This window comes from Epinephelus fuscoguttatus, linkage group LG6, assembly GCF_011397635.1.
Source record: "Epinephelus fuscoguttatus linkage group LG6, E.fuscoguttatus.final_Chr_v1".
NCBI lineage: Eukaryota > Metazoa > Chordata > Actinopteri > Perciformes > Serranidae > Epinephelus > Epinephelus fuscoguttatus.
In genome coordinates this window covers 15902554-15915452 of record NC_064757.1, presented here as the reverse complement: position 1 = coordinate 15915452, position 12899 = coordinate 15902554, and the positions used below count along the sequence as shown (strand labels likewise).

The following is a 12899-nucleotide window of genomic DNA, read 5'->3' as shown; positions in this document are numbered from 1 at the left end:
TCTTGCTTTTCAGTGTTGGTCTTCTTTGGTTTACTTGTGTTTGCTGCTGATGCTGTTGTTGGCAGTTGAGGGATGAGCAGTATTTTCATTGCTGGTGGTTGTTTATCAGTGTTTAAGACTCCTGGCTCGAACTGGTTTTGTTCAGGTGTAGTGTATTCTTGAGAGTCCCTTTAGCAGCACTGGGAGGAGCCAGAGGAACATGTTTTTTTTTTCACAGATAATCTGTCTCAGCAAACATGACAGAAAGCTTTTTTTTTTTATAAAAGTTGCTATAGCATTTGCTAATTAGCCTCAAAGACAAAGTACATCTGAGGCTGATGAGAATGCCACTAGTTTTGCAGGGACTCAAATGTACTGTTGGCGCTGTCTTGGGTTAAGGATCACTACAGTTCCTACAGTTGATCCAGTGAGGGACATGAATTTGTGCACCAAATTTCACAGCAGTCCATCCAGTAGTTGCAGAGAAACTTCAATCAAAACCACAAATGTCAACCTCACAGTGGCGCTCGAGGAAAAGTCAGAGGCTCACCTGTAGCATTTATTCTACAAGGGAGAAATGTCTCTACAAAATGTCATGATATTTTATCAGATATTTCAGCCTGGAGCAAAGGAGTGGACTGACTGACATGTCGACATTACCATTCCTAAAGCCAAGGTCAGTGGCATGGTTATAAACCACTCTGATATCCACAGTACACACACACTATATACACTGATCAGCTAAAACACTGAAACCCCTGTTGTGTAAAGTGAGTAATATTGATGATTTCACCACAATGGAATGTTCTGCAGGGAAACCTTGGGTCCTGGCATTCATGTGGAGGTCACTTGACTCACTCCACCCAACCAAACACCATACAAACTGTTCAGGAATAGTCTGAGGAAGGTGACAAAGAGCTCAGGGCGTTGACCTGGCCTCCACATTCCCCAGATCCCAATCATCAAGCATCTGTGGGACCAGCTGGTACCCCAGAGGCACCCCAGATCCACAGTGGGGCCATCTTGCATTGCACTTGGCTCTGACCTGTTGAGGCATTGACACAAGACCTCTGGGCGGTGTCCTGTGGTGTCTAGCACCAGAGCGGCAGATCCTATGAGTCCTATGGACCAAGAGTTGGGGCACAGGCATGTCCCATGAATCCTTGATCAGGTTGTGATTTGGGGAATTTGGAGGTCAGGTTGATGCCTGAACTCTTTGTAATGTTCCTTGGACCATTCCTGAGCAGTGTTTGATATATGGCGTGGTGCACTGTTCTACTGAAGGGAGCTACTGCCGTCAGAGAGTGCTGATGCTACAAATCTGGAACAGGAGGGATGAACACCATTCCTCCAAGATATTCCCTCATTTGGTGTTTTTGATAACTGTGGCGGAGAGCACCAACTCAGCATTTCACAGGCCACAGAGCACAATTGGATGTTAATTGCTTCATCGTACCATGCAGTGCACCTGCACGGAGCATCTGCATTCATTTCTCGAATATTTCCTAGCACATGAAAACCGACAAGACTCAGTGATGGTACAAATGAAATTCTTTTAATGCATGTTAGCACTTCGTTTTTGGATTTACAAATATAAACATTATCACATTCACCTGAGGTGATAGATTACAGCACAACACACCCCAAAATACACACAACACCTACTGTATGGAGTTATTATTTAAACATATGCAAATTAGTTATTTGCAAAAGTCTTTCTTAAACCTGTGTGAAGAACCAGATGTGTGGGGTTGACTGCATTTTATAAAGTCAGTGTGAAGTAAATTGTCAGTCACACATTTGCTGTGACAATTACAAAATTGCAATTTCACTGCCACTGACTTTTGGGTGTTTAACTCCCCAAACTGGATTCTGCCACAAGCACAAGCACCCCGATAAATTATCTGCAAGCATTATTTGACCCAGCTCTGAGACATCAATGTCAAGTTACTGAATAAATGAATAAATACAAACTGTTATAAAAAAAAAACAAAATCAATAAATTAATGTTGAAATGTTGAAGAAAAGCCTGTCAAACACAACACTCAACAGTCATAAAAGTATTAAAGTAAGTGAAGACATGAGGGTGTAACATGAATATGACATTTGTTTACTCTGTTTTATCATTCTTGAAATACATTCTAAATATTTGGGAAGTATTTATGATAATTTAGTCAAATATTTATTTCTGTACAGGTTATTTTTTTTGTCTGATACTGAATGTCAAATACAGATTTTGGCACATAGAAGACACTGTTGTATGAAGGCAAACTGAGGATGGGGACAGTTTTCAGTTCACATGCTGTACAGTCTCTGATATTTAGCTCCTGAGACACTGTAAACTCATGGAATGATGCTTGTATAAAAATACTGCGTTCTCAAATATTTAAAGATAAAAATAAACAACCCGACAGTCAATTACAAGCACGTCTCTATAAAAGTACAATCGCAACACAAATACATGCATGATGTTTTCTCTTTATCTGTCCAGTGAATGTGTGTCACCTCCTCAGTCCATCTATGATCTCCATCCAGGAAAACGTCCTCCTCCACTGATTCAGAGACTCATCACAGAACCAGTTTAAAAAGAAAAAAAAAAAAAACAAAAAAAAAAAACTTGTTGAAATAAGTGCAAACAGTTTTTCGATCATTTTTGTCCTGTTCATAACTAGCTCGTCTTCTGCAGCAGTTTGTCCTCTTTCAGTCGAAACGGTACGCTCACAGACATCTCCGCGATGAACCTTTCGCACGCCGTCTTGGTCACCTGCTTGCAGAAGCGGAGGTCGATCTGACAGATGCTTCCGCAGCGCTTGAAAAAGTTCAGGGAGTGGTCTGTGACCCGATTACAAACTACAGGGAAACAGAGAGGAGCAATAATCAGTCACAAGCATGATATTTAAAAGGGATCATGTGTGGAGAGAATTCAATTAATTTCCTCCTCTTATGTTGTGTAACGTCAAGAAAAGTACAAGATCTCAGAGTGTGTAGATTATGTAAGTAGGACAAATGCTAAATATGTAGCAAATGCCTCGCTCTTACATGATCCTGCCTTTTCCCGTGGGGTCTACTAAAAACGGCCCCTGTAGGCAGTTCATTTACAACCTATTTACAACAAGGCAGGCAGCTGCAAATTTCACCTTTAACTACATTCAGTTTGATGTACAGTAGTGGTATTTCTGTGGCTTAGTTTATACTCACAACTTTACTACTTCAGGACAAATTTACTTATGGGACATAAACATACTACTGATTTGAACCAGGCAACTCTGCATCCTTTTGTTCTGCCTTTAGCTTCCTTTCTTTTCAGATAATTTTTATTCTTTTATCTTTCAACTCTGGTGTCTGCACATCATCTGTTGCAGACTTCATGGATTACTGAGTATGTTATGCACACAACTTGATCTGCTTAACAAGTCAACATAGCGACTGGTTCCCCAGAAAAAACTTGGGGGAATTCCCAGTTGCAGCATTCACTTCCTGCTGTATCACACCTGTTTGTTATCTCCTTTACAACTCAGGAACCTTTGCATTAGAGAGGTGAAGCCCCGCCCTGTCAGGTGGACCAATGTGAGACAAATAATCCTTTGATCCTGTTTGAATTGTGTCGTTGATAACACTTTGTTTTTCAGTTTAAAGGATAACAAGTCATGAAAGTCAGTCTGTAATAAAACAACTGGAATATAAGACTGAAAAAACATTAGAAAGACTACACAAGTCTTATAAGTGATGTCATAGCTTTCTCTCTCACTGAAGCTACAGTGCCTGTGTGTTTTGTACCAGGATGTACTCACACCAACAATAGGTCTTGCTCGTTTGAGTACATCCTGGTACAAAACACACAGGCACTGTAGCTTCAGTGAGAGAGAAAGCTACAGTGCCTGTGTGTTTTGTACCAGGATGTACTCACTCCAACAATAGGTCTTGCTCGTTTTTTTGCTTCCTGGCTGATTGAAAAGACCAGGATTCACTGGAAAGAACAAATCAGGTAAGATATTTAGTTATATTTGAGCCAAGGTAGTGGCCCTGTTGGTGTTAGTGACGTGTATTGTGCAAAATGAGAGATGTAGTTGACTACGTTTCACACAAAGCTAAATGGTACTGTGACAAACTGTGACTTTCTTGACTTGCAAACTTATCTTTTGCAATGATCTTCTTGTCTCTTGCCATTGACTACTGTACATGATTTTTTCAGAAACAAGGTCCCATGGGGGAAGAACTTTGCCTTTCCACCTTGCTGTGTATTCCCACACTGCGTTTGCTCAGACCCCAGCTCTCACCTGACAAGTTGATCTCTGTGAGGGAGTCTCGTGTTGTGGTCCCCGCTGCTGTCAGCAGGTTGACTGACTGGTCGTTGATATGGTTGCAATAGCTCAGATCCAGCGTGGACAGAGAAGGCATCTGGCGACTGATGAGACGCAAAGATGTGTCGGTGATGTCAAGCCCCGCCAGCCGCAGGTCTTCAACATTCCTTAGCTTGCAGCGATTGTCCAGTTGACCTGTCAGCCGGTCACATAAAGAACATCACTAATCAATTTATGTATTTTGTCAAGAAGTGAATGATAGTTGGATGTCTAAAAGCTATATGTGAGGAGTCCCTTACATTATGTTTTTACTTGAAATAAACTTTATTTAAAGCTGTCCCAACACCTAAACCTAAAGGAGGAAAAGAATCTCATCAATACCTTTTTTTCAGTGAAAATTGTCTGTCTTGCAAAAAAGGCACGATCATTTTGAGATTGAACTGGGCGGGCAAAATGTGCATGACCTGCAGGAAAGTCTAGCCACTTACTCACTTTGTGTATTGTCCCCTCCAAATAGTCTAAATTCAGTGAATTAATCAGTAATGGTCGTCATACAGGAGGCATCACACTGCTTTCATACATTCTCGCATGCAAGGCAGAAATAAAAAAAAACGATCCATGGCAGTGCTTATTCTTTAGTCATCCACAATTTACCTGGTCTGTTGTCTGTGGGCGGTGAAAGAAGGTCCCTCATCTGTGCATCTTTGAGTCCCTCCACCCACTGGACATCCAAGGTGCGCAGCAGAGGGCAACTGGAGGTGCAGAGTGCAGATACAGCCGCCCAAGAACACCCCGACAACTTCAACACTCGCAGACCTGAAAGACGCAAGAGCACTTTAAAATAGTGATGCAGGACAAGCGCAGCACAAAAGAGAGCATTTACTCGTCTATAGATCATCTATCTGTCATAGTTAAGTACCTGGCAATCTATTAATGAGCCAGCTTAGTTGTTTCTTGGAAATGTTTGTCCAACTGAGGTCCAAGGAAACTGGCTGTCGGCGGATAATCCCACTTAGCATGAGTGGAGTGATGGAGGTGCAGCGGTTCAGATCAATCGTTGTCCAAAGTCTCTTATCACAACACCTAGACGTCAGAGGGAAAGATTTACGTTTTATGTTATTTCTTCAAAGGTTTGTGCATCCTGTGCGGCAATTTTTTTCTTTTGCAATTTCCTGTGATGTTAAACACAAATGTAAACATGCTGAGTGAAGTGTGTGCTGTGCATTTACCATCTGTTCCATGTCTTGCAAACTCTCATGCAGACACACAGCTCCTTGTGTGTGAGATAGCCAAAGATCTTCATCCAGACCTCGCGCTGTATGACGTGTGTTTTACCATCTTTCAGAGGCAGTCTGTCAGGAGGCGGGCTTATCGGAGGGGGTCGAATGACGTGCCGCTCCATTTGGACACACTTGGGTGGGGAGTGTGGGGGCACCGGCCGGTTGGTTGGAGTGCTCCTGTTGAAGCCCAGTGGAGTGATCTGACTCGGGTAGAAGTGGCGCAGCTCCCAGGGGGTCCCGTTCATCTCTTTGGTCTTGAGGTGGGGCCTCTGATCCCCGAGTTCACTGCCGTTGTGGAACAACCTCTTGGGCTCCTCGTTTTCCGTCTCCGGCTCCACCTTGAGGGGTTGGCGGTTCTCGTTGGCCAGGCAGTCCTCAGTCTTCTGGATTTCTTGGTTCAGTGCTTTGCTCAGCTCTCGGCTCAACTCTCTGTTAGGCAAACGCCGCTTGCGACGAGCCTTTGGACGTGGCCCTTTCTCCTGGGTCTCACTGCCACCCTCACTGCTGGGGCCAGCCTGCGGAGAGCTGCAGTGAGACTGGTCGCTGTCTCCAACAGGCGTTTTAATGTAGGGGTTCAGAATTACACTCTTGGAGTCTTTTTCATCCTCTTCGTCTTCAGCGTCTCCAAAACGGCCTTTCCTCTCTACACCACCCCGGAAGTGAGGGTCCCTTATTTCTTCATCCTCCTCCTCATATGCGTCATCGTCCTCCTCTTCTGTCTTGATTTGGTGCAGAAGTTTGGAAAAATAGGGCTCATCAGACTTTTCCTGCAGGACGAAAAGTGGAATTAGCCCCAAACACTTGCATTTAAAATGTCATATAAAGTCAGTCACTGTGTTAATATAAAAGGCAATCAAACCTTCTTCCTCAAAGTGATATCCTCTTCCTCATCATCATCAAACAGCTTCCTCTTCTTCCTCAGTTTGTCCTCAAGCCTGGGCCGGGGCAGGTTGCTGGGGGAGAGCAGTGGTGGCTGTCGGTGGAGAGACTCCTCGGGTCTGTACCGAGGTGTCTCCTCTCTGTCTGGTCTCCTCTTAGCTGCAGAAGAAACGTCCCCCTCCTCCTTCACAGGCTTCTGTTCCCTCAGCAGAGAGCCAGGGAGGTTGGAGGCGTACTTGAACCCTGGACCCCTTTTTTGCTTCAATACCAAGGGGGACAAAAATTGCGAGACAACTTTATACCTTTAGCCTATAGCGACCAGGAAAAACAACTGCGCTACCGGTGTACCTAAAGCTCAATAAAGTCACTGTGATCAAAACACAAAACATGTGTTACGTCAGTGGTTTCCTGCTTCTGTGACAAACAGAGTCACATGTGAACGACTTTCACAAACCAGAAAAATATAAACAGGAAGTGGCAAGCTAATCAACACACATAAGCTGAAATACTGACAGCAACACTGAACAAGGACAGCAACAGTTATCTATGAGTCATAACCAAAATCTTAGAAAAAAACTTTAGTAGTAGGTTGTTTTACTGTTTTCAGAGAAACAAAATACTTCCAACACACCCTTAGCAAGCTGTTGCATAATCTAAATCCTCTGTACTCACTTTCCCACTTTTGCCAGCGTGGTTGCATTTGGGACATTCCCAGCAGTTGGGTAGCTCATCGTTCACCACTCCTGAGGCATCGCTCACCTGATAAAACAACGACAAACTGAACTGGATTTCAACCAGAACAACACGTTTTAACGGTGTCCTATGTACAGTACACAAATGAGACAAGGGAAGTGAAAGTGACTGTTGTGACGTGTGGTTGTTAGGCAGGTCAGCACAGTCTAGCCTCAGCTCACAGGCACACTCTTGCTTCATACATGAAATAGAGAAGGGAAGTAGAGTTAAAGACTCCTGCTTAAGGAGCTTAAATATGCATTTCTGAATGCCTTAAAACTGAAAGAGAAACATATATAAACTTAGTTGTTGCATGCTGCCAAACAACTAGACAGTGCTTGTCTGATAAAACTGGTTTGACCGAGCCTGTACCAGCAACAACCTGTTGTGTTTTTGACACTGTTACAAACAGGGTGTGTGCTGCTTTACATTTTATTTGACCTTTACCTCAAATGCTTTCAGCACTGCAACTAGTAAGGTCTACTGTCTCACATCCTTTTCAGCCGTTTTTTGGTCAGTCAGTAAATGTTTATTTCCAACTACTTGTATTCGTGAGCATGTGGCAGGAGTCAAATCCTCAAACATGATGGTGTCACACTTGTGCCATATAAACTTCTGAACCACATAATACTGATGAGTGTGCTTAGTGTTATGTAAACAACACCACATCTAATTACCTTCAGATACTACAGTCCAAACGTCTGAGTCACTCGCATTATGTTAGGATGACCTGGGATTCCTGGCACACTACTTTAACAGAAATGAGTCACCCAGTAAATGACTTAGGTGGAGTTGTTCAGCTGTTCCCAGCCTCGCCCTCTGTACCTTGAGACAGTTGGGGTGGACAATCTCGTTGCAGATGGAGCACTCCATCAGCATGAAGTTGAACTTGTCCTCCTCTTCCTCCAGTGTGTCCTCTTTCCCTGCCTCTTTGCACACCACACACACCGCTGTGTGAGGCAGAACCGGCTGCATGGATGGAGAGCAAAACATCAAGAGCATGCAGGAACCATATTGCGAGGCAGAAGAAGAACTGTGACAGTACGTTAAAATATTTGTAGAAGATGTGTGTCAATGATTTATAAAAATACGAGTGCTACTTTTTTAATAAGCCAAACTACTTACCGCAATGCACTGTCTCATAATGCAGGACTGTTTCATGCGCCCTGGCCCTCCAAACTTCTTCATATCTTTGCAGAAGTGACATTCTCCACACTCGGTCCGGAGGCATGCTTCGCACTTTCTGCATCGTGTCCTCCGGCGTCTGGCTCCGGATGAGCTGCGGTTGGACGGCAGCTTAACAGCTGATGATGTCCCTACCTTGGGCTTTGGACGGTTTGCCGCACGCTGCTGCAAGACAAATAGTCAGAGATGAGATGTTAGATAAAGACCACAAAATTATTCAGGGGAGGGTGACAAATTTATACATGAAAACAACAAATATGTCCGACACTGTTTCAAGGGCCTGTAAGCAAGGTAATGGGTGAAATGTTCTGTACACTGGTCAGCTTATTTGTACTGAACTGCTGACACTGAGCATCAGGACAGATATCAAAATGATGCCTGATAAGTTGCATCATAAGGTATACGCCTGGTTTAATTATTTTAGTTATAGTAGGCTGTTCCTGCTGCTTAGTGGCTAATTACTAGCCTGGCATCTGCACCAAGCATTATTGTTAACATTTAATGACAGGCTGACTATTGGACACCAGACATATGCTGGCATATAAGTGAAACAAATTAGATTTGTAAGGTTCTGACAAATTATAACATTTACATTTTCATGTATTCATCTGGCTCACATTTGAGAAGCTAGACCCCGCAGATGCTTCAACGATGAATCAGTTATCAAAACAGTAAACAATTAATTTGCTGTTAACGATGGCCTTATCAACTGACTATTTGTTTCAGCCTTAGGTTTGAGAATCTGAGTATCAAATGAAATGATTGTGCAAGTTATTGGATAAAAACCATGCTTTTATATAATCAAAGTGCACCCTGACCCACCATGTGACTCACGGTAGTAAATAAGAGGGAAGGTAGCGTGATGATTAAACTCATCTTGCACACAGATACACACACATTCCCTCACAGACACACACACATCCACACACACCTCAGCCCTGAATTTATGATCCCAATTTCACATTTGTGATTTTCTCACAGTTATTTTTAGTCTCTCGCCTGTTGCCATGGCAGAACTGTAAAGTGCTATGAAAATAAGACAAATCATAGACCATTACAGTGATTCTTGTTCTAGCAGGAGAGGTTACCTTGGCAACACGTTTGCCTTGCTGGTGGCAACTGTTTGAATAGAAGACTGCCAGAGATGGATAAAAATAAGCTCACAGAAGGAGGTTATAATTTAGTGTGAGGCTGTGAGCACTTTACTGATGTCATTTAGTCTTGTTCTATAACTGATTACTACTACTGCATAGCAATTCAGCGCATGCTCATTTCTAGATAACAAAGCTATGGACAGGTCAAACAGGTACACCAAGACAGAGATGGAGCAAGACATTCAGGCTAACGACAATCTAGACAAATACTTTACGATTGATATTATTACTCAAACAAAAGAAGAGAAACCAGCCCTGAATCTGCTGACTGTGACAAACCATCTCAGCAGATCATTACTGTCCTGATTTTTGTTTCCCCTTGGGAGGACTTTGTTTTTAAAATCTATGCTTCTTTGAGTTTCTTTTAATTTGTATGTCTTTCCAGCACAATAGGTTGTGTTTTCCCTGCTGTTACCGACTGAGAATTTAGTTGAGATACGGAATAATCCATCTAACAGCTTTCCATAAATCCATCTGACTACCGTGGAAATATGGGAGGGAGACATCAAAGGAAGGGCTGCTGCTGCAGGGTGGATGTGACTGTCATCATCATCACACTATGTTGTTGTTTTTTTAGTTAGCTGCCTCATTATTTTCCTGACCTTGTCTAACACAACTGTTTTCTAATATCATATTAAAAGCCAGCCTCTGAACAAAGCAATTTAAATTAAAGCAAAGTTTTGATCACGACAACTTGTCGACATTTCATCCATTCCCTGAACATCTTGAATCTCTACCTTGCCACTTCACACTGATTACAGCAAATAAGTGGCGTAAAATTGTGGATACAAACAAGGAGTACTCTGCAGAGCGTGGTCGCCGAAGCAACTATCAGCTGGCCTGTCTTTACTGTAACTCTATGCAGTAATATGTCAGGAATTTGGGATCGGTTCCTGAGGTCTGTGAACAAAAACATGGCCTATATTCTGAGCGCAGTCTTCTGACTCAGCGCGGATTTCGGTGGGAGGAAGTCACAAGACTCATCATTTGCTGCTCATGTACAATGGTCCCCGACACAAATAAAACAAAGTGTGAGTTACTGTGTTCAACAATGTGTCACTACAGAATAGGTCAAAATACCCTCTGTGAGAAAGTGTTAGTGGGTGTTATAGGTGTAAACATTGTGTAAGCACAAGGACCTGGCTCTTGTGTCAGCACTTCTCATATTTCTTTTGTGCTTAACAAGCTAAGTGTCCTGTGGAGACTTATGCAATATCCCACAAGCCCTGTTATAAGCATTCATGTAGTGTGCCCCACTGTAAAGGCATACCACAAATCAAAAATGTGTCCTTACATAAGACAATATACTGAGTGTGATGTCTGATTAAAGTTACACATGCTCCTGGTGCAGAACAAGGGGACAACATACAGCTGTAATCAAACAAACCATTGTGTAGCCGGGGGGTTGAGGGGTCACTGGACCCCAGTTTGGGAACTATCAAGCAACAGAAGTAGAGCCATTTCATTGTTCCCTCACCCCATCCCCCTCCTTGGTCCCTGCCTGGACAACTCTTTGCCTAAAGCCTTCTTAAAGGCACAGAGTGAAGTGGCAAGTTTAGGAAGTGTGAGGAAATTAATCACAAATAACGTTATGCAATTTCCTCACAGGACATACGGGTGGCTAGAGTACATGTGTAAATCCCAGCATTAAGAAGTTGCATGGTGTTACAGCTACATAGAGGACACTGAGATCCTGCACAGCCACGAGTGTGTAACATAACAGAGGGAAACTGTGTATTAAGAGTTGGTCAGCACAAAATGGGTCAGTTGTGGCTAACATGATAGATGGTGTCCAAGGAGGAGAGGACATGGTGTGTCTGAAGGGGCATGGTATCAATTCCAATAAGCAGTCGGAGTCCATTTGACTCTAGGTACACAATGTTTAGCGACCTATTCACCTCTATCACGGGGTTTGCTGTTAAAGGTTTTAAAATAGACACCTTTCTCCTTTTAACCCGACTGGACACAGAGAAGAAGAAGAAGCGGGTGAAACCCTGATGTTAACCTGAAGCCACTGAGGAAAAACACTGCTCACAAAAGACTTTCTTTCACCCGGCACACTGTGACAAAAACACACACACATACACAGAGATAACGTAATGAAATGTAAGAGCTCTGACCTGTTCCGACTCTGAATCATATTCCTCATCGTCTCCGCTCAATGACAAGGCCATGGCTCCTCTGTCTCATCGTTTGTGAACAGTAGAGAAAACTAACATGGCTGAACAAGCCTCCAGCTCAGCTCATTCCCCCCTCCTTCACACCACACCGACACGGGCAGCTGCAAGCAATGTTCACTGTGCTGTGTTCAGGAACCATGGGAAACATAGTAAACATCAACTTCCTGCTTACTTAATGCACCTTCAGCATTCCGGTTAGGAAAAAAAACGCCAACCGAAAAACGTAAGGGAAGATAAAAGTGATTATACACGTGTTTTAAATAATAAGTAATACTTTAAACAGTAAAATACGGTAAAAGGTAAAGAAATAAAAAAAAATATTGGCGAGGCTAGTACCTTCGTATACGTTGCAACGATGCGACCTGATAGCAACATCGGTGCAAGAGGAAGTGAAGAGCAACAGGCAGCGCAAGATGGTTCCCTCCTACACACGTCCGTCTTCGCTTTTTCTGGTTTTAGTGGTATGTGTGAGTCAGAGAGGGGGTGAGTACAGGTTAAATCTACACATTGAATCAGTTTACTTAACACTGGACCATGTGATTTAGGTTTAGTGATAGTAATAACCATTGAAAGTCAATACATGCTGTAGCCTCATGGCCAAACAGTGCAATGTTTAGTCACCTGTGCAGGTGTTGTACCCCGACTGATGCGAATGAGCCAGAGCTTAAATACAGGTATCACTATTATTTCCTGTGTCTGGTGGTGAGTCACGGACCTCATGTTATTTGTATAAGATAGCTGCCATGTATGATGTGTGATAACTGTAAAGCACTTTGTTTGGCCGTTGGCTGTTTTAAAGGTGCTATATAAATAAAGCTGACATTGACATTGACATTGACATAATTTTGTTCATTTGCCAATTACATTTTGTGCACCTGAAATTTAGGGACTAGACCTATTTATATATTAAATGTTTACAATTACCAAACACTGTTGATCTGAGATTGGTATAAATATAATAAATTAAAGTTTAGAGACAGCACTGTAACCTGAAAGTGATGCCTCATTTTGTTTTAGATCCAGTGTACTTGCACACAGAGCCAAGACAACAACACATGTGTCACTGGCTTACTCAGGACTGTATGATATAATAATGATGATATAGTAATGAATCATGAAAGCCACTTTGTTTATATGTAATGTCACATGACACGTTTTACATGTTAAAATGCCTTACTTTGGCGTCATCTAGTGGTAGTATCAAGAATT

General features: G+C 42.7%; 1 protein-coding gene across 3 annotated transcripts; it reads right to left on the bottom strand.

Moving 5' to 3' along the window:
* Nucleotides 1-1515: 1515 nt before the first annotated feature.
* kdm2ba (lysine (K)-specific demethylase 2Ba) lies at nt 1516-12041 on the bottom strand. Of its 3 annotated transcripts, none has more exons than XM_049579097.1 (10): nt 11631-12041; nt 8297-8518; nt 7997-8140; nt 7112-7198; nt 6420-6707; nt 5510-6327; nt 5200-5363; nt 4935-5096; nt 4257-4475; nt 1516-2829 (listed from the first exon to the last, which is right to left on the bottom strand). In XM_049579097.1, the coding sequence occupies exons 1-10, from the start codon at nt 11682-11684 to the stop codon at nt 2648-2650; spliced, it is 2340 nt and encodes a 779-aa protein (XP_049435054.1). In that variant the 5' UTR covers nt 11685-12041; the 3' UTR covers nt 1516-2647. The 3 variants fall into 3 exon arrangements, with proteins under 3 accessions (XP_049435054.1, XP_049435053.1, XP_049435055.1); XM_049579096.1 differs by having other exon boundaries at nt 8297-8521; nt 11631-12039; XM_049579098.1 differs by having other exon boundaries at nt 6420-6698; nt 8297-8521; nt 11631-12039.
* Between the last annotated feature and the right edge of the window lie 858 nt (nt 12042-12899).

Bases quoted from the DNA above. Each gene is read 5' to 3' on its own strand.
- kdm2ba (XM_049579096.1), bottom strand. From the start codon at position 11,684: ATGGCCTTGTCATTGAGCGGAGACGATGAGGAATATGATTCAGAGTCG. The intron at 6,328-6,419 runs GTTTGATTGCCT...TTCGTCCTGCAG, and splicing joins ATATCACTTTGAGGAAGAAG to GAAAAGTCTGATGAGCCCTA. The intron at 5,364-5,509 runs GTAAATGCACAG...TCTGACGTCTAG, and splicing joins TGCAAGACATGGAACAGATG to GTGTTGTGATAAGAGACTTT.